This window comes from Poecilia mexicana, unplaced genomic scaffold, assembly GCF_051168715.1.
Source record: "Poecilia mexicana isolate PSO_F unplaced genomic scaffold, ASM5116871v1 scaffold_7, whole genome shotgun sequence".
Lineage (NCBI taxonomy): Eukaryota > Metazoa > Chordata > Actinopteri > Cyprinodontiformes > Poeciliidae > Poecilia > Poecilia mexicana.
In genome coordinates this window covers 7,467,307-7,489,182 of record NW_028263376.1, presented here as the reverse complement: position 1 = coordinate 7,489,182, position 21,876 = coordinate 7,467,307, and the positions used below count along the sequence as shown (strand labels likewise).

The 21,876-nt window shown below is 39.2% G+C and overlaps 1 protein-coding gene across 3 annotated transcripts; it reads right to left on the bottom strand.

The window, feature by feature from the left end:
* Positions 1-293: 293 nt before the first annotated feature.
* Positions 294-16,824, bottom strand: LOC106928339 (paired box protein Pax-7-like). 3 transcript variants are annotated; one of them, XM_088006964.1, is made up of 9 exons: positions 16,638-16,824; positions 15,813-16,051; positions 15,559-15,697; positions 15,347-15,472; positions 10,113-10,312; positions 9,341-9,500; positions 7,732-7,922; positions 5,952-6,219; positions 294-409 (listed from the first exon to the last, which is right to left on the bottom strand). In XM_088006964.1, the coding sequence occupies exons 1-9, from the start codon at positions 16,702-16,704 to the stop codon at positions 294-296; spliced, it is 1,506 nt and encodes a 501-aa protein (XP_087863090.1). In that variant the 5' UTR covers positions 16,705-16,824. The 3 variants fall into 3 exon arrangements, with proteins under 3 accessions (XP_087863090.1, XP_087863093.1, XP_087863092.1); XM_088006967.1 differs by having other exon boundaries at positions 15,347-15,481; positions 15,553-15,688; positions 15,813-16,048; XM_088006966.1 differs by having other exon boundaries at positions 15,559-15,688; positions 15,813-16,048.
* Positions 16,825-21,876: the final 5,052 nt, after the last annotated feature.

Genomic DNA, 21,876 nt, shown 5'->3' with positions numbered 1-21,876 from the left:
GAGTACTACAACACTGACATTTCCCTAAAGGACCAAACAAGACAAACATAGCTATTTAATACAAATGTAGAACAGTAGAGCTGCGTTGGTGCCCCATGAACCACCACGGAAAGTCCAAACTCACCAGACCACGTACCAAACATTTACTGGAAGAGATATTTCAAGAGGTGTTGTGGCTCTTCGTCTGCAGGAAAAACACTCGCATTGTCGGAAAACCTCTGTATGAGTTTTGTGTTGCAGCAGGAGTCACAGGAGCTGCTGGTGGCTAGGTCTGCTGCTGTTTGTTTACAGTATTAGTAGGCCTGGCCAGTACTGACATGCAGCATTCCCAGCACAGCTGAGTGATTGGTCAACTTCATCTTGTGCTGGCTGAAGAGGCTAATGTTCTTTGCCAAGTAATCCACAGCAGCTGGAAACAGAGAGGTGACAAAATAGAAAATTAAAAGACAAATTATTTTCATATTTTGTGTGTTAAACTGGAACAATTTCAAGTATTCTTTGTACACTTTAAGCATATGGCTGTTTGTTTTATTGACATGCTTGATGAGTAAAAATTAAGTGTACCGTTTTGTGAAAGAGTTACATTTAAATTGTATTTTGAATGTATTCTGAATTCATAGACCTTAGACTTTTGAAATCCTAGTATTGAGATGACTGTATGCTCTGTTATACTTTGGTTTCCTATAATTAGTAAGGAAGTACTTTTTAGCTACTATCCTTTATTACTTTGTGCATTATATGCTTCACTACACACTACCGTACTGCAGTAAATATATTAAATACCATTACACTGAAGGTTGAAGGGCCTACTCAACATATTCTCCAGGTGAAAAAATATACTTTTATATTAAATATAGTCACATAGTCAAGAGTACATTGGCAATATACTAACACAGAGTTGTACTAACTGTCAATAATAAAAGTTTACAGACAATATGCTTATAAAAATTAGCATATTGTCTGTATAGGTACCTCTAAAGTGCACCTATTTATAGGTGCACTTTAGAGGAAATATGAAAAATATTTCACCAAATATGAATTAAAAATATTGGTTTAATTCAATGTCACAGGATTTCAGCATTATTCCAGACAAACTGACATTTCTCCTTCCAGTGAGGAACAATGAAAGAACATTCCCATTCAACTGCACTTTACAGAAACCTACAAAAAAGAACAGTAGAGCAACTAAACAGAGAAAGCATTTGTATTGTGAGAGTAAAGAAAAAAAGTATAATTTACAATTTAAGGACGTTGTGGAATTGCTATTTATGTGGCATCAAAATAACTGATGATAATTGGGACTAGATGCCTGGGGTGAAAAAACATTTCAGGGTGTCTTTTTTGCCTGTATGTGTATATGGGAGAAGTAGAAAAACAGTCAGCAATATAAAATCTGTTGATGCTGACATGAACTATAAAGTGTAGGTTACCAATTTAGAGACTTAAGAGGGACAAACTACCTTAAAAGCTTTCCATTCATCCATTAGCTAACACATACAGTACATCCTTGCAGGGTGGTGAGGAGGACTGGTGTCCATCTCCAGCAGTCAACAGGTGAGAGGCGGGGTTCACCCTGGACAGGTCACCAGTCCATCAGAGGGTGAAAGTTAGCAATGAATAAAATGTATGAAAGAGAAATGTTAGATTAACAAGGGGAATACATTCTCTTCCAATTATTTTCAAATCTAGATGTTTATTAAGCACTTAGTGTTGGGAACACACCAGTTTTAAATGCAGCCATAATCCTGAGTAGCTAACTGCTAAAGAAAAACAAACATGTCTTCCATCAGGAAGACGATGTGGAGGTTCGTCCTCAGAGCTGGTTGGTGATCTGGTGGAGCCAGAGCCTCTTCCGAGACAGGAAAGTCTTTAGGTTTTCTAATTCCTGATCCCTCTGGCTTCCTCTTTCATCTTCATTTGCTTAGACTGCAAAAGTATTTTGAAGATAAAAACAACGATGAACGAGTTAGAACAACAACCACACAATATCAAAGTCTAATACTGAGCTTAATTAAATCCAGGTTAAATTTATGTAGAAAACTAACTTAAGTCGCAACAAACAGCCTCCATGCAGTTGTAACATTAAATTGATTGTTATGACAATAATCATAATGAAAGCTGTGAAATACCTGAAACAAACTTAATTTTGTTTCTATATATACTGCACTGTTTATAATTACAGATGACAATAGTTTATTTGAGAAATATTTATTTTAGATGAATAAACTATGCAATAAGAACACTTTAGGCTGTTTGATTTTTTATAAATTTCAATAGACTATTGTCATGGATATTGCCATGTTCATTACACTGCAATGGATTCTGGGTAAATGACGTATGTCATGCCCGATTGTGCATGCTCCATCGAGCCAAAACAGCAAAGAGTAACATTAAGTCTTTTCAGTTTGAACCGGAGCAAGTTGGCATTGATGGCAATGTAGAAATCACAAGTGCTAATGAAGATGAGGAGGACCAAATGAAGGAAGAAGAAAGAGTGCTTGTGCTGGTGCTTGTGCTGCTGCCAGCTTCAGCTTCATAAATGAAATAATGATTGACGCGTACCTCTGGTCGTATTGTGTGATCCGGTAAGTACTTCTGTCCGGGTCTGGTCTTCGGTCTGGTGTCGGTTCTGTGGTTTCACATTCAGTACCAGTGGCAATAACATTGTTATGATTTAAGAGCTTTCACTTCTGCCTGCCTCTGAAGTAAGTGTCTCCCAGTGTCTTTCGCTCGCTAGCCAGTCGTGAGGTTTAGGCGCTTTGTGGATGCAAACTGTCGGCGAAACATTTGTTCTTAGCTTGCAAGGGTAGCAACCATCAGTTAGATCATCCTTCATCAATTTTGCTCGTAAAAATAACTCAGTCTTCTGGAGAGAAATGTTGAGAGCACAAATGTAGGTGTTTTGGAAGTTCTTTCCCACTGCGCTCTTCTTTTGGTTTTTTCATGTTGGAAGCAGTGCAGACTCATAACTATTTTTTTTTTTAAATTACAGCCAACAGCGATGCAGCATTGCACTGTATAAATTTACACCAGTCAAATGCAACTTGATAAAAAAACAACTTAGGAAGTTAGTCTTCCTGTGTTTACTAAACTCTTCTGTTCCTGTTCCTTCCTTTGATCCAACTGTGTCATAAACCCAGCATGCAGTCAGAAAAGTGGCAACCCCCATGGTGAGAAATGTAACGAAAGATATAAAATTTTTTAAAAGTAAGTACATGTTTTTATTTATCAAAAACATAATTTCTTTAGTTAATAGGATAATTACAACACATTTAGGCCAACATGTTCAACTAATCATGGATCCATTTAAGCAAACTTACCACCAACACTTTAACAGCCTTCATTCCTTTGGGTTCTTTTCGTGACCTACATTTTATTTCCATCCAGTTGTTGTCCTGTTTTATTGGCTAAATATATTACGCATATAAATATATGGATCCCTAAGTGTGTGTGTGTGTGTGTGTGTGTGTGTGTGTGTGTGTGTGTATATATATATATATATATATATATTTATTTATTTTTTTTGTTATTTCTCTGTTATCTTGATAAAATTGTTATCTAAGATCTCTATTATGAGTATTCAAACAGTGAACTGAATACAAGCTAGCATTTCTGCCATCAGTTTTAGCACTTTACTCTGACATGTGACCTTTGCTATAAAGAAGTACAGTAGAGATCAGAGTCCACAGGAGTAAAATAACTGACATGTACGTAAGTATCTCAGAGGCAGGGACTATCTATTTGCCTCCTCACAGAGGATTTAAGGGATAAACCTGGCTGGCAGGAAAAACATTCTCTTAAAGGGTTCCTGTCACTAAGCCCTTCCGCAAATCGCCTCCCCCCTTACCTCCCACCCCCACCTTCGTTGTCCCAATCCCTCTTCCCACACACACAAATATTGCTCCCCACCAGCTCTTTAGGTAAATGGCATCTTGGCAGATAGTCCTGCCCATGAATATATGTTATTTATTTTTAACTTCTTAGCAAAGGTGTGACATTTTCTTTCTGTTCACATGAGGATCTGAACTGTCAGATGCTGCCTATCTCCTCCCAGACGCCCAAACATACACAGATCCTGTAATATCACCACTGTCACTCGTTCTGTCTGAGAAGGCATCACCAGCTGAACCAGGGAGGAGCAACGTCAATAACTAAGTAAATATTTGTTGAGAATTAATACCAGCTACCAGAAAAAATGGTTTTCTGTGTGAGCTTAACTGCTTACTGCTTCTGTCAAACCTTCCCGTCTTGTTTCTGTACAGTTTAAAGCAGTGTTACATTGAATATCATGCAAAAGTAGTGTGCTAATATAATAATTGTTTTAAAAATACTTTATACCAAACCATAGAAACAATACTGGAGAAATTGTGTACTTCTCCACTAGCTGGGGGGCTGTTACTGATCCAGAAGTTTAAATATCTTAGCATCATGTTTACAGGTGATGTCCCATTTGCCTGCCTGCAGCTGGTTTTCTTGTTGGTACCAAACCCACTGTCATGTAAACACAGCAGCGCTGTGAGAACAATGTTCTTTGATTTCTCCAGTGCCTTTAACACAAGTCAGCGTCTTTATCAGAAACCCCAGAAGATATAAGTGGAAGCTCCAAAAATCACCTGGATCAATGAGAACCTGACAAACATCACCACAATGTGAGAGTGAAAGGTCAACTGTTTAAACAGGTGGTCAGCAGCACAGGTGCACCACAGGGCACTGCACGCTTGCAATTAATTTTCACTGTAAAATTCAGATTTCCTGTACAGTCCATAAACACGCTGAATCAACAAGCTGAATACAGAACTGAGACAGAGATAATGCTGCCATCAGCTAATCGTTTTTCCTCTTCTGTTATTAATGTTTTACTTTTGTGAACATCATAAACCTACATGCTTGTTGTTTCTTGTACTGAGCCCAGTTCTGGTTCTGCTGGGAGTTTTTCCTCTCCACTGTTGCTACATACATGCTCCATATTAGGGATTGCTGTAAGCGATCCATAAGCAACATAAGCAAGCGACTGTGGCTGTGTTTGTCTGGGAGGCGTGAATCCTGCAAGTCAATAACTCAATTCAGTCCATGGGTTTCCTCAGATAGGAACTTTTAAACCTGCTTTGAATAATTCATTGAAGTACTGTACTAACGTGTTGATAACTGGGATCAACTGGAATGTATTTATTATTGAATTGAAAGGATTGCTTTTTCATCAAGTACCTTGAAATGACATCTACAAAGTGGAGTTATATAAATAAACTGAATCAAATTGAATTTTCAAGAACTGAGGTTACGTGTGAGAATTGAGTTTGTCATTTTTAAAATCCATTTATTACCAGCCCTTGAACAAACACAGATAATTTCCTTAAATTGGTTGTATGTAACTTTAACAAAAATATGTTTTTCCATATTTGTTAAAAGTGTTGTCATGTTATGACAGTATAATATGAGACAGTTAATCTGTGAATTGTTCGAGTTTCTTCACCTCCTCCCTGAGCTGCTATTGCAGTCTACAAAAATGCACTTCTCCCAGTCAAAAATTACTAATCGGAGCCAGAAGGAAGGTTTTACCACTGCCATTTGATCTTGTATACACTGACCAATAGGGTGATGGTAGAGGAACAACTTTCCAGAAAAAACGTTTATCTGCCCTCCTTAGTGACCATGCTAACTAGCCTGAGCATTCATGGCTGACTCCAATGAGGTGAACCAGCTGTAAAATAGCAGAGAGGAAGAGGGAGGATCTGAGCAGCACATACACAAAGTGTTTGGCAGCAGCACATTTCTACAGATGACAGCAGGACCATAGAACAAGACAGAGAACTTGAATCTTTCCACAGATCATTGTTCTCATATTATACTGTACAGCAACAGCTTAAACAAACACATAAAAAACACATTTTTAAAATAAAAGTTTCATACTGCAGCTTTAAAAGCTTTAACAGATGTAATAAAATAACACTCACTCTGACCATACTGACTGTACTGGTAGCTGACGGCTGTCACAACTGGGTCCATGCTGTAGCTGGTGGTGCCGTATGTGGTTGGGGAGTAAGATTCGGATGAATGAAAGCTCTCCGCCATCTTAACAGAGACCTCAGCTGACTGTTGACTGCCGCTGGCTGCCATGATATTGGATAAAGAAGAGTCCAAATACCTTGGGCGAGGTGACGGTGAGAAGTCATGGTGTGGCTTTGAGGAAACACGACATGAATTACTCATGATGCTCATAACCTGCAAAGAGAAAAAAGAGGTGCTTCAAGATCGTCATTAAGCTTTTTATATCAAGGTGGAGGAATTACCTACTGTATTATTACCAAACAATATTACCACTCACAGCAAAATTCGCAAGTTAAGTGGTGTCTTCAGGTTCATTTTATTTTTGGAATTGGTAAAAGAAATTGCTGATTGTATCAAGTCAATAACTTGCAGCATTTAGACAAGCATGTAGCATGGATTACATTAAATCATTGACTTTGCAATTAGCCCTTGCATTTTATGACAGCAGAAAGGAAAACGTCCCTTTAACAGAAAGAAACCTTCAATGGGTTCATTGGGATCACTTGTCTGCCTCCATCAGCTGGGTTTCGAGAAGACAGAGAAGATATGCAGGAATAAAAACCAGAAGCACTGATTCAGTAGCGCATTCTATGTCAAAGGAAAAAATGTTAATAGCAATAGCAGCTCCTTTTGTGACTTCATCTAGGAGAAAATCACAGCTCTGATCCAGTTTTAAAGCTCATATGACAAGAGACCAAAGAGCCCATATAGTTAGTTGCTACAAAAGTTTAGTCACTAGTGGTGTCCATGAAAGAGACAGGGTTAATGCTGACAAATGGCACCAAGTATCATGTAAAGAACGCAAACATGAAGTTATTAGCATTCAAGTTAACGGTGTTATAAAAAATACACTGTATTGCTAAAAGTATTCACTCATATGCTCAAGTATTGACTCACATTTGAAGTATTGATACACAACATTTTGCATGCCTAGATGCTTAATTTTATGCACCTGTGGCCATAGAAGTGATTGAAACATCTGATTGTGATCATTTGAATGGGTGAGCAAATACTTTTGGCGACATAGTGTAGCATATGGCCTGGTAGCTTTTACCAAACACAAATACACAGAACAAGATAAGACAGCCCCTTTCCTATTAACCTATTGACCTAAATGTTGCTGTTCTTTATTATATTTTTCACCTACAGAGGCTGCCATTGTTTTCATCTGCACAATGCATGCCAGGCCGCAGGCTAAGTGGGGACAGGCTCAGCCTGACATCACTCTTGTTAGTGATGTCATGAGAGGAGAACACAGTCAAAACATAAATCTAATAGTGATAAGGAATAAACTAAGCATATCGAAACCACAACAGACCAGTGGTCTCATTTAAAAAGGAAGGAAAATGTAGAAAATGTAGATTTGTAAAACCATGCGTACACACCAGCACGCAGTTTTCCTTAATAGATCACAACTGTACCTCAAACTGACTTGAAATAAAGTTTACACTCCACCACCAGTATTTCAGGAGGCATTCTCCACAGATGAGACGGGTGCTAGTATTATTAAATCACACCTCCTCTGTACTCTGGGGGTAGCAACATAGAGACATGTAGCAACCAACGCCCCTCACCAGATTGAGGCAATTCCTCTGAATAAAATGTAATTTCCTGTAAGTTGTTAAAAACATATGTACACATACTTAATGAGACCGAGCTAATCAGTAATAACCCAAAAGGTCTTACCTGTTGTGAAAGTCCACTGTTAACGGGATTGCTCTGAGCTGCAGAGCTCACAAAGGAATCAGAATAACTGGAGAACCCGTTGCAGTTGGAGGAAAGAACATAGGCAGGACCGCTGTCCACACTGGACAGACCCATTTGGTGCACCGTGGATGGAGGCAGAGGTTGTGGACGATGAACTGCATCATCATTCTCTGAAAACAATCATGCAACAATGTGTGTATAAGCAACTCAAGTTATTCGTAAGGCAAAAACATCTATGTAGCTATTTCCCAGTTTTAAATAAGGAAAGATTTGAGCGTTTTATCTGGCTTTCTACTTCCACTATGTAAATATAGAAACACTAGATATATTGCTGGGTTATCCTTTGAAAGAGTTACTCTTTAAATATGGAGTGTGAAGCTGGTAGCAGCGAGCTGAACTGTGCTTGATTTAAACTCCAAATCCAATACCCACTCTCTCCTGGACATGGCTATTGGCTGCCTGAGCTTTAAAACTGAGAGCTGTTAGCTGTGTCCCTCTCTTCTTCACCCACCCAGCTCTGCCCCTCTGATGTTGGTCTTCCACCACTGGAGTCTCTACCCCTCCCACCACCCCCTGCTCCGACAGCAGACGGATAAATATTTCCCGTATCCTCAAGTCCAAAACTTGACAGGTATGGCGCTTTTTAATGCTGATATTATCTCTACATTTTTAAACATAGAAGGTCCTCCAGGATTGGTGGTTCTTTGTTTTCTTTGTGAATACTGTATCTTCTCACACCCCATGTCATTCTCATGCCAGGTTCAGCTTTAAGATTCTTCCTGTTAAAAGGGAGTTGAAAGGTTACAGCAAAGTCAATGTAATTGACTGTCCACAGTCTCTGCACTATTGCTACATGCTCATCCAGGAGCAGTGAATGCTGCTGGTCAGTGACTCAATGCAATCTCCTGGGCTCCCTTAGACAGAAAACTCTTTAGCCAATTAGAATAAGGCAGAGATTTTGACTGCATTGTTTTAAAACTTAAATGAATTCGCTATGTCACACAAACAAAATATATTCAGTTGCCAAAGCAGAGAAAAGTATGTGGAAATGAAGAGTCAACAAAAATCAGCTGAAGATGAGCCTTGCAAATGGAAACTCTGCTCAATGAGACAAACTACATATCTTTGTTGAACAACAACTTCATGAAAATCAGTTCTACTTATAGATGCTCAGTTAAAATTGAATTTACTTTGTTTATTTTTGGCTGAACCTGTCAATAATCCATCCATATGGTCCCAAAAGTTTCACTGTGAGTGTTAGATTAAGACAACCTAATATGTTTTAATATTTAATGTTGGTTTAATAACACAACAAAGATTGTAAACGACTTTCCAGTTTTGCACAGATTTCTTCCAGCACCAGGACTTCCCAGACAAACCAAAAGTCTGGGAACCGAGTTCATTCTTTCAATTTGCTGACCCCTTTAAATTATTCAGAATATTGACAGATTGAAATCAGAGCAAAACGATGAAAAACCCTAAATGTCCCCACATATCCTAAGGCAAACAGAAAAAAAGAATATCACAGTGTAGAAAGGAACCGGCCTCTACAGAAAGAACGAGTGATGACATTTGATATGTGCTTTACCATGGGACAGAGAAGAATAGCCTGATTCTGAGAGCTGATATGTTGAAAATGTTGACACTCCTGTTGAAGAAAATCCACTGGGCAAGAGATTGTTGAATGGTGCTAGTTGACTGGCTCCTGCTTGCTTGCGCCACCTGGCTCTGCGGTTGCTAAACCACACCTTCAAAACAAGAACATTTGAAAGAATGAATGTGTGTTGAATATCTGGTGAACTATGCTTTGGGTTATGACGGTTCCAATCCCACACCAGCTTGAGTGTTTTCACTTAAGATATTTAGCTCTAATATACCTTTGAAAGGCTGTTCATGCACACATTTTAAATATATTTTTTTTACATGACTTTTAATCTAAAACTAAGACTTTACGTGTTTAATAATCTAAAACAACTTACACTTTAAACTTTAAACCATATAAAATACATATAACCATTGTTTTACTGTGTGTGAGACGGATTACTGATCAGAAATAGATCTCTCACAATTTTCATGGTTTTTAGAGACAATCAACTTATCCGCCAGCACAACTTTATCACCTCAGGGTTATTTGGTGGTTCCACACTCTCAAAAATGTACCATTGTTTGATCGAAAGCAGCTCTGATTATATATTTTCTATTTCAATGGAGCTGAATGAGAATTTGCATGTGTGAAATGAATCCGTTTTCAGGTGAATATAAGGGAACAAGCTTCATTTGCTTTTATGTGGTTCTGCCCGTCTTGACTCATCCCACACAGCACGGCCCCATCTGAAGCCCTGGATATGTCTGTGTTTTACCTGAACCCTGGCCTCAGTCAGTCGGGTCCGCTGGGCCAGTTCCTCTCTGGTATAAATGTCAGGATAGTGTGTTCTTTCAAAAGCCTTTTCTAACTCCTCAAGCTGCTCTGCGGTGAAGGTGGTCCGACTTCTGCGCTTCTTCCTTCTAAGCGGGAGATCAGGTTCCGATTCCACATCTGACACATCTTCCATTTGGCTTCCTGAAACCAGCGAAAAGACAATTGGACTTATTTAATATTCCTGTTTAAATCTGTGAGATTTATATTTAGGTTTACAGCCCATCTCCCTTATTTTGTTTAAAATGTGAACTTCAACTTAATACCTGAAACCCTAAATAATGCTATAACCTGAACTATGATTTGTTCCAGGACAGCTGACCAAATCTCAGGAGTGTTACTTTATGAATCCAGAGACAATTTTGTCCAGAAAATATCCAAAGTTATTTAAGTTAACATTATCCGTCCATCCATAATCATACACTCTTGTCTCCAGTGGGGTCAGGAGGGTCAGTGGTAAGAGGCGGGGTGCATCCTGGACAGGTCGCCTGCCCACTGCAGAAGTTAACATTATTTTTATTTAAAAATAAAAATTTTACATAAACATTTATTTAAAATAGCAACTTTAAATAAATAAATTTAAAAAAATATATAAAATATTATGGGGTGGTAAGAGGGGGGCAGGGATTTTTTCAGGGGTGTCATATATATATATATATATATATATATATATATACACTGCTCAAAAAATAAAGGGAACATTTCACTTTAATTTTGTGTGTGGCTCCAAATCCAGGCCTCCATTGGTTAATAAATTTGATTTCCATTGATGATTTTTGTGTGATTTTGTTGTCAGCACATTCAACTTTGTACAGAACAAAGTATTCAATGAGAATATTTAATTCATTCAGATCTAGGATGTGTTATTTGAGTGTTCCCTTTATTTTTTTGAGCAGTGTATATTTATACAGCAGTAGGTGTCAGGTTACATTGTGTTGCATTCAATGTTATCGGATAAAAAGAAATTCACGCGCTTAATGTCCGATTTCCCATAACTATTGAATTCATAGTCGCCAGCTGGGGTGGCAAAAGGGGTGGCAAAGCTCTCATTTGGGGTGGCCACCCCAGTAGATGCGCCCCTGCTCAAGAGACAGTGGAGATTGTTCAGCATCCTGCCATACAAATGTGCCTAAATTAGATAAAATAAGCTCATTTTTATCGATAGTCCCTCTGGTAGTTAAAACAAGCCTCACTTCTAAAAATACACACAGTCTGTAGTAACTTTTACTTGCATTTAAACCAATACTTCTTTTATTAATTAACTTAAACCGTCTCGTGTTTCCAAACTAAATGCAACACTTCTGAAAAGACGTGGTCAAATGTTTTTTGGGATCTTTTGCTGTTACTGGTACATAAACCTGCGTGCTCCAACAACGGGCCGTGGATTCTTTGTTGCTCGTATCTGAATAGAAGCGACAAAACTCAACAGTTTTCTCAATGCCCTGGTGTAGATATTTAAAGGAAGGAGATTACAAATGCTGGCCAGCCGACGCATCTGAGAAGAGAAGCATTTCTCTCCCCGTTTTGCTGTTGTCTAGTCGAATCATGTCAGGTTGCGGGAGTCTGTGCAGAGCCATTCATGCTTCTGTCTTAAAGGAACAATAGGGCCCCTTCGCAAACTGTCAGCCTTCTTTCATGGAGTGTGCAGCATGTACTGTTTCAGTAAACAATTCAGAGTGGTTCATCAGCTCTTTCAGTGCAGACACAAAGGAATGACCGGCTACATTTTTTTCTTATCTCTTTTTTTCCCTTGCAGCAGCTGCTTGTGTGTTTGCAGAACCATATGTGAAAAAAAGATATTCCAACTTTCATGTTCATGTTAATGGTTGAAAATGCAGAGCGGTTCGTTTTAATTATCGATTTTGGTAATAAGCTCCACAATCATTTTATTGAGATTATCATTAAGCAATATGCCTTCCGAACATCATTTGATGGTTACAAGGAATGACACTGGTAAGCATGCTGTATTTGTAGACTGAATAAGGGCTGCGATGTGGTGGAGAGGGAGGGAGGGAGCAAAGTGGTACCGAGCCGTGCCGCTGCAGCCGATGGAGAAATTCAACTGCACAAGAACTGGTCGACCAGCAGAGAGTCGGTTTTAGGCTAATTAATGCAGAACTAAGAGAATTCCACAAAAATGTCAAAATTTGTAGAAAAACAAAAAGATAGAGTCGTAAATAACCCATTTAGACAGTTTATCAGCAAAAAAGTCGACTTGAGGGTGAGCTTTGCTTTAAATAAATTATAAAATTAAAGGACTGAAAATAAAAGTTAATACTGGTGTTTTATTCACCCAGTTTTTATAAAATCTGTAAAAATGTTCATTTTAAGTCAATCATGCTAAAAGTAAATTTCTAAAATACAAAATGTGATGTATTTATGTGTTTAAAAATGAATTTTGTTTTTCAAATGAAATTATAAGTTAAGTATAAATTAGAAGAGCATATGGTATATCATATCCAACACATAATGCATATATACAAAAACATCAGAATGCTGCTTTTCTCCTTTCTTTAGAATTTAAATAGGAATATTCGCTTTATTTCCTGGAACTGCTGAACTGAATATTGCTGCTCTTCTCTCTGCTGAGGTTCAACAGTGACCCAGTTTCAGAATCTAATGCATCCCTGTCTCCTAAACAGCCTAATCTTACAACAACCTACCTTATTTTGAAGTAGGTAGACAGAGATAATCTAAAACAAATTGTTAAAGTGCTAATAAAAACAGGAATTAACCTTTTTTTTTTACTTCAGTGTCAGATGGACTCTAATAGTTCACTGGGTGGACAAGCTGTTTGGTAAGAAAACCTTGGGTTAGATTGGGTAGGCATAGCTATGTCCTATGTCCTGTTTCAGTTCAATTCATCCATACATTCACTACTGGACAGGCTTATTCATGTGGGGTTTACTAATTTATGAAATTATATATGTGATTTTTTTATTTTTATTTATTTATTTTGATTGTTTGGTTTGCTTTATATTGGCCAGCAGCAAAAAGTTCACTTGCAAAAAAAAAAAAAAAAAAAAAAAAAAAAGAGGCAAGAGGCAGGTTGTCAGTCCATCACAGAATTAACCTTATATAGTCATGTTTTTGTTTTTAACAACCCATAAAGAGAGAACATATAAATTCCATTCAGAAATACTCAAGGCCAAGATTTGATCTCAGGCCTTCTGGCTGAACTGTAGCCCTGTGTCCTGTGTCGCTTCTATTATAACTGTAATCACTTTATGACTTTTCCTAAAATGTGCATGTAAAATCAAGAACAATTTAAATTAGTACTTAAATAATTTTGCCTGTTTTGTGTCAGACGTTGTCTGGAATCTGGCTCACATGTAGTGTTAATGTCAGTGGAAAAAAAACACCAAACATGCTTTGACATGATATAATTTGAAAACAGTTAAAATTATTAGTGCTGAAAAAAAAAAAAACAAACCTCTCAATGCTTCACACTGTTTTTTGTCCACCACTTTTTTTTTGAGTATATTCATTAAGACGAGGATTTTTGGTGCAAGCTAGGGGACGGGGGCAGGAAGGGGAAATTAATCCCACTTTAATAAACTGATACACAGCCCCAGACCAATGCTGGGATGATTGTGTTATCAGCCTCCAAACATTTGGGCCCTTATTTCAACCTGCTCAAATGTGAAGATGGTGTGGAGTGTTTGTGCCTGGGGAAAATTATTTTTAATAGCTACAACTAGCCATTGAACGTGGATGCTTGTTTCTTTGCCCTATATGCCATTTGTGCCACATGTACGTACATATTTCTACATTCACCCAAGCTGAACTTGAGAACCAAGGCATGTGTTGTCACTCATGTATGCAAAGAATATTCTAACTGCATCTCAACTTCAAAAGACAATTTCCATCTTTATGAATTATGTCCCAAAAATATTTATCAACATCAAATAAAAGGCTGCTTTCCAGAGGTTAGGCTTCAACATGTTGCCAAGGAATTTCAGATCAATCTACACCATTTAGTTTTATCAGTGTAATTACATGTAAACACACACACTCGTATATACATATATGTATATTTATTTTTATTCATGTACTGGGTTGTATCTTATTTCTGAGAATGTGTAATAAAATTCAAACACATTTTTGAGATTTTTTCCTCAAACTGAGATAAAACATTAACTGATATGAAGGATTCAGTGAAGCATCTCCAATCATTTGGATCTTTTTTTTTTGTTCTCCAAGTTATTTTTGATATCAAAGTGATGCCATATATAACTAATTTATATCCTTCACATAGCAGATTTTATTCTGGTGCTTAAAAAATATTTGATTGGTTTGTTTGTAACTAGGGGAAACAGTCAGAACTCTTTAATTTCACCTTTTTAATTTCACCTTAAACTAACTCTTAACATTTTCTACAGAAACATCACATCAGATTTACACAATAAAATCTGAATTCAAAACGTGCTGTGCGCCCGAGACGGATGACAGTGAAAAGAAATAAAGGGCTCAGTTTAATCTGCTTTAAAGCCTTTGAACGTAGAACATGTGCATGGGAATGAGAGAGTGAGAGCTGATAGGGGATAAATGTATTGGAGCTATTACACCTTCTCCTGTACAATTGCCTATTCATTACACTCTAGTTTCATTACCAGTTGTAATAGGCTCAGTCGTCAAATTATTAAAACTTAAGACCCAGATGACAGGAAGACAGGAACCAAACAGGAAAATATTCTCCAGTGTGTGCAAAGGTGGAGCCAGGCTCAGAAGTAATAAAGAATATTTTTCACGCAATAAGAGGAAAGTGTGTTTTAATATCAGTCTATTAACATTTTGAATTTAGCTAATTGCAAGCCTACCATTCCAATTGCAGGTCTGCTAGGTTGGATCATCATGCCCTACTTCTTCTTCTTCTTCCTCAGACATTAGAAAAGCTCCTGCTCTGCTCCTAACAGGCCGCTGAGGCCCCCCGCCATGTGTCAGTGATCTAATTCAATCTGACTGCAGCCAGCAGTCACCCATCTGCTTTGCTGTCGGCAGAACATTTAACCATCACCAGGGGACCCAGATCCACTTTAGCGATTCCACAATATAAATAATTAAGCGCCTGCTGGGAAAACACCGAACCCAGTGCGACAAAGCTGCCCGAACCCAATTTGTCGACAGTTTATCACTTTAGAACAGAGCAGCCGACGGTCTGAAAGCAGTCGCTCCTACCTTTGCCGCCCAGAATGCCGTCTATGCTGTGTTTGTTTCTTTTTTCTGCGTCTTCGTCCCTTCTGTCACATTCGTCCTCATCCTTTTTCCCAAATGGATTTCGAAGCACGCGGCTGATGGAACTCACTGCAATTGGTCCAGGCGTGATTAGAAAAAAAGATCACTACGGTCATATTATCAATAATAATAATAATAATAATAATAATAATAACCTGAAGGGACTGTGCCTCTGTCACACACTCCGTCTTTCAGCAGCTTGTCCCGTATTTCCCAGCTGAACATCCCGGGGTTGTCGTGCTTGTACTCCTCTATCCGCGTCTCCACTTCAGACGTAGATAACTGCTGCAGGACCTCACGCAAATTGAGAGAAACACTTATGCATGTTGTTCACAAACACACGCGCGCTCACGCACACACACACACACACACACACACACACACCCACACGTTTATCAAGTTGTCTCACCCTGGACTTGCTGCCACCGATGGCTCCAGGTCGGATTGAACCCGTCTCCTGAAACCGGCAGAGAATCTTAGAGACGCAGCCGTGAGAGACGCGCAGCTGCCGGGAGATGACACAGGGCCGGACCCCTTGGTGGGCCATCTCCACTATCTTGTGCCGGATGTGGTTTGGTAGAGGCCGGCCGTTAATGAAAACACCTCCCAGCTGGTTGACCCGTCCCTGCCCGAGAGCAGTGGACACTGCTGGCACACAAGTTTTTTTTTTTTTAAAGAATATATTAATTATGCTAATGTGTTATAATTGTATAGATCTTTTTTCTTTCTTTAATGCTTTGTTGAAACTGAATTAAAAGATGTAGAAGATCTCTTTTCGTCTTCATTGGGCTACTCGTATCAGATATCGAAGTTGCCGACCTTCCGGTTTTTCGCACATAAATTCAATGTGATTAAAGTGGCCACTGAATATTCAGTTATCATAGATCGTTTGGCAAACAACAACAACAAAAAAAAAAAAAAAAAAAAAAAAACACACACACACAAAAAACAGAATTTTACCCTCGAAATAAATTGAATACAGTTTTTATGACCAGTTCCAAAAATATCACCCGAAAACTTAACAATAATAATAATAATAATAATAATAATAATAATAATAATAATAATAATAATAATAATTTATGATTATAATAGCAATAAAACAGGCGGTGTTTCAAATAACTCAAGCATATTAACCTTTCTTTTATTTCATTTCATTTATTTATCTATAAATAAAATAGCTGAACTCCAGCCCGCCTCTCTCTGGGCCCTCTACCAACGCAGTGAAGCTCACCTTCCAGCGGGAGTCCAGTGCACTGGTAGTTCTGTCTGGGTGCCTGGCGCATCATTTGCGGGACCATTCCTGGTAACGAAGACCTTTCATGCAAAGCAAGAATGGACTTGACAAGAATGGGAGGGGGGAGATAAGGATGGGGCTTGAAGGAGACGATGCAATTAATTAAAGAGCAGGGGTGTCTCTTGATATCAAGTTCAAGTCTTCAGTTGTTGATCTGGTGTAAAACGGGAAAAATGTTGAGATAATCCAATCTGCTGATTAGGAGATGAAATCAGAAGAGCATGAAGTCCTCTTCAGCACAGAGGGAAAATGTAGTGGTGCATTTAGAGCACAAAGACCGTCCTTATTGTGCAGAACTGATCAAACTCCGAGACCAGCTTACTCAATTAGCAAGCCGCATCAGCGATCCTTTACATCATATGGGCTTCGGGATGACGGGCACAGGTCTAAAGTCCCGGAAGGTTCTTGAAGCTTTCTCTTATTACCCTGGTGAATGTTCCAACAGGTTTCTGCAGCCAAATGTAAAAGAGTTTCTGCAACCAATGGGAAGACAGGAACCACGAGGAGCCAAAGTCACACATTTTCCTCATCTTGTCAGGGAAGATTTATGACAGCAAAAAATTAAAAATAATAATAAAAAAATCCACAGGTGTAAAATATTTGTAATTGTACAACATGATGTGTAATACAATGCATGAATGTGCACCAATATTCACATATATCTAAGCAGTTTCTCCAATGTACACATTTCAAACCGAACAAGTACAGTTACACACTACGCATACAAATCGTCAAATGCGCGTGCACGAATCCCCCAGCTGCGGACACACTTTTCTTGCCGCACGGGAGATGATGCGTTCAAGGCTGATGAAAAGCTGGGATATCTAAGAATTGTAATTGTAGTGCTGCATCGAAGGCAGAAGAAAAGCTCGGATATTTGAGCCTTCTCAGACTTCTTGGAAATACAGTATTCTTGACCTGCCCCAGCAGTCCAAAAACACAATACTAGATCCATGCTCTTATATTAAAGTTACTGAATTCTAAAAATATCAGGACCAGATGGTTTCAGAACTGAGCTTTATAAAAGATATGCCCAGAAGATTGCTCCTCTCCTCCAGAGGATGTTCGTTCACTCTCTTGACTCAGGAAAATTTCCCCCCACTATGTATGAAGCTAATATCACATTACTACATAAAGAAGGCAGGGAGGAGACAGAGCTCTCATCATATCATCCTATTTCATTATTGAATTCTGACATTAAAATATTCGCTAAAGTACTGGCAAATAGGCTAAATAAACATATCTCTTCTATTGTTCATCCGGACCAAACGGGCTTTGTCCCTAAAAGGTTTTCATTTTTTAATATCAGACGGTTAATGAACATTATGTATCATAAATTTGACAGTAAGTTTAAGGGAGCTGTTCTTTGCCTGGATGCTGAAAAGGCATTTGACCAACTGGAGTGGCCTTACATTTTGACTGTACTTGAGGAATTTGGGTTTGGTAGTAAATTTGTGTCGTGGATTAAAACAATGTATGTTCAACCTTCTGCCTCTGTTCTCACAAACCAGGACAAGTCAGAGCCCTTTCTACTGCATCGGGGAACCCGTCAGGGTTGCCCCCTTAGTCCTCTGCTTTTTGTGGTTGCTATGGAGCCCCTTGCCATTAGTATTAGAAAACACTCCCTAATCAAACCAATTCAATTGGGAAACATTGACCATAACATTTCATTGTATGCTGATGATGATGTTGTTTTTGTATCGCATCCTGAGCAGTCAGTCCCAATTATCCTAGACCTTATTCAGTCATTTGGCGAGATTTCAGGTTATACTATTAACTGGCAGAAGAGCGAATTTATGTCATTAGGTGCAAGACTTACTTCTGAATTCTTAGATAACCTTTTATTTAAGATAACTGACAAACTGAAATATCTTGGAGTTATTCTGCCTAAAGACCCCAAACAAATTTTCAAATTGAACTTTTTAGAAAAAGTGGATAATCTTAGGAAAGATGTTGATAAATGGAGAACACTCCCACTCTCAATGATGGGCCGCATTAACGCTATTAAGATGGTGTCCTTGCCTAAATTTTTATATCTTTTTCAGGGTCTGCCTATTTTTTAACAAAGACCTTTTTTAAATCATTGGACTCAATAATTTTGCCTTTTGTCCGGGGCTTTAAAGCTCATAGAATATCAAAAACTCATTTACATAAACCAAAAGAGATGGGGGGGCAAATCAATTTCACCACAAACTCCTTGAGGGTTGCGTGGGAGGAGGAGCTGGGTTTGCAGATTGGGAGTGAGGTCTGGGAAGAGGGTCTTGGGAGGATCCGGTCATGTTCTATCAATGTAAGACATCAGTTAATTCAGTTCAAGGTGTTTCATAGACTCCACTATTCTAAAATGAAATTGCACAGAATATTCCCCTCAATATCTTCAAAATGTGATAAATGTAAGTCCGCTGATGGCTCCCTGGCGCATCTGTTCTGGTCATGCCCCAAACTCTTCCAATATTGGTGTGACATTTTTAACTTGTTTTCCGAAGTGTATGGATGCAAGTTGGTTCCAGATGCCCAGATTGCATTGTTTGGATATTCTCCTTCACTTAGGAGCCGCAGCATTTCTGTGCAAACGACTGTGATGTATGGAATGGTAACGGCTAAGAAAGTAACATTAAGATTGTGGAAAACTGACAAGATTCCTCAGTTTAAAATGTGGTTAAGTGATTTCACTGAGATTCTTCATTTGGAGAAACTGCGGTATGATGTTTTGGGCTCCACAAATAAGTTCTGTAGTATCTGGCAGCCGCTTTTGGACCATCTTTCTCAGTCTAAGAGTGACCTCCACGCTCGTTCAGTCTCTTAGTATGCCACCTGTGCCTTTATAGACAGGTTGTACCATCCTAAAATGAAAATGGTAACCAGTGCACTGTATCCAGTTATTTAGATAATTGCCTTGACTTGTTCTTATTTTATTTTTAGTTATTGTATGTTTTTATTGGTACTGCTGTATTGGTAAGAGTATATTTTTCTTATACAGTAATTTGTTAAATATGTATATGCTTCATACTCTTGTGTATGATTTATGTATGTTGTATTTTGAAAACTCAATAAATATATATATATATAAAAAAAAACGCATGCTAACAAGAAGGAGACCAGTCAAACTTAGCATCCTTAGCCAGCAAGCTGGTTAATGGGGCTACTACAGAAGAAAAGTTTTTACAAAAACAACGATAATAACCAACTAGACCAAGAAAACGCATGAGATCCTTTTTTGTAACAGGAACAGGAAAGTTCTGTACTGCTTGTACCTTGGCTGCGACTGGGCGCACTTGACCCTGCCCAACTACATGGCCTAGATATGTCAGGTTGCTTTCGCAAATTCACACTTAGCAAGATTAACTGTAAACCGCAGTGAAGTTAGTTTCAAGTTGGTAATTAGATATTCGAGCCGAGTAAACAAGTCGTGAATGTGCTCTATGCGTTGTTCCCAAGCAGTGGCGCAACTGCACATTATTCAGGTGGATGCGAAAACATAAATCGGCGCCCCCCCGCCCCCGAGGGAAGGAAATTCAGGGTGAAGGACGGACGTTCAACCTCCTTCCCTCCCCCCCCCCCCCCACCCCAGGCGACGCTACGTGAAGTGTAAGAATAGCTACATGTACCTCGTTATGTGCGAGAGGTGAAGGAGCGTGAGGCGCGCTGAAGTGTATGGGAAAACAGAATCGGCGCGTCGCCCCCTCCAGACGGGGTTTTGGCGCCCCCTCTGGTGCTGCGCCCCTATGCGTTGCATACGCTACCCACTTTTTGCGCCTCTGTTCCCAAGTATCAGAATAAATCACTACATCATCCAAATACACCGCGCAACCCGGCATATCTCCCACCACATAATTCATTAATCGTTGAAAAGTAGCGGGAGCATTCCGAAGTCCAAATGGCATAACTGTGTATGAATACAACCCAGAAGGAGTAACAAACGCAGCTAACTCCCGCGCACGTTCTGTCAAAGGAACTTGCCAGTAACCTTTAAGTAAGTCAAACCTGCTAACGAATTTAGCCGAACCAACTTGATCCACACAATCATCCATTCTGGGAAGTGGAAATGATTCAGGCTTTGTGACAGCATTCAACTTTCTATAGTCAGAACAAAAGCGGAATGTATTATCCGGCTTAGGAACCAAAATGCAGGGAGATGCCCAACTAGACGAAGATGGCTCAGCTATCCCATTATCCAACATATATTTCACTTCTGCATCAATACATTTGCGTTTCTCCATGTTTACACGATAGAAATGCTGTTTTATCGGACTCGCTTGACCCACATCAATATCATGTTCCAACATAGTGGTACGCCCAGGAGTATCAGAAAACAAGCACGGGAAGCTATAAATCAGCTCAGTCAATTGTTTTGAATGGTGTTCAGAAAGATGTGATAATAATAATACATCCAATTTCTGCAGCGACTCAGAGTTGGAAAGACGCCCATGCGTCATGGCGCTGTCCAAGGTACCAGTCTCCTCGTTAGAACAGGTGTCCAGACAAACCTCATTAACCGCACAAACTGGGCGTATGTGCTCAGATGATTTTTCCTCATAATCTCGCGCATAGTATGGCTTTAGCAAATTGACATGGCACAATTGAGTATTTTTTCTGCGCTCAGGCGTTTCAATGAGGTAGTTCTGATCAGAGAGTCGCTTTAACACTGTATACGGGCCAGAAAACTTTGCTTGAAAAGGAAATGTAGTAATTGGGCACAATGCTAAAACCTGATCCGCGGGCAAAAATGAGCATTCCACTGCTCGACGATCAAATAAAGATTTCATTTTATGATGGCTAGCAGATCATTTTTCTTTAGCCAAATTCCGCGCTGCATACAGTCTATGCCTAAAACCATTCACGTAGTCAATCAGATTTTGGGGCGGTTCTGGTTCTTTCCACTCCGCTGCCAGAGCTGCCAAGGGACCCTTAGCGGTGTGTCCAAACACCAACTCATTTGGGCTAAAGCCTATGCTCTCCTGAGTAACCTCCCGAGCAGCCAACATCAACCATGGCAAGCCATCCTCCCAGTCCTTCCCAGTTCTGTACAATAAGCGCGAAGTAATGACTTTAAAGTCTGATGGAAACGCTCCAACGCTCCTTGACTGTCTGCATGGTAAGCCGTAGATCTGTTGTGTTTAACACGAAGCAGTTTTAGCACCTGACCAAAAAGACGTGAAGAGAAATTTGTGCCTTG

Excerpts from the sequence above, each read along its gene's own strand:
- LOC106928339 (XM_088006967.1), bottom strand. The coding sequence starts at position 16,704 with ATGGTCCCGCAAATGATGCGCCAGGCACCCAGACAGAACTACCAGTGC. Across the intron at positions 10,313-15,346 it reads CGGCATTCTGGGCGGCAAAG|GAAGCCAAATGGAAGATGTG; the intron begins GTAGGAGCGACT and ends CGCTGGTTTCAG. Across the intron at positions 7,923-9,340 it reads CTATTCTTCTCTGTCCCATG|AGAATGATGATGCAGTTCAT; the intron begins GTAAAGCACATA and ends GATTGTTTTCAG.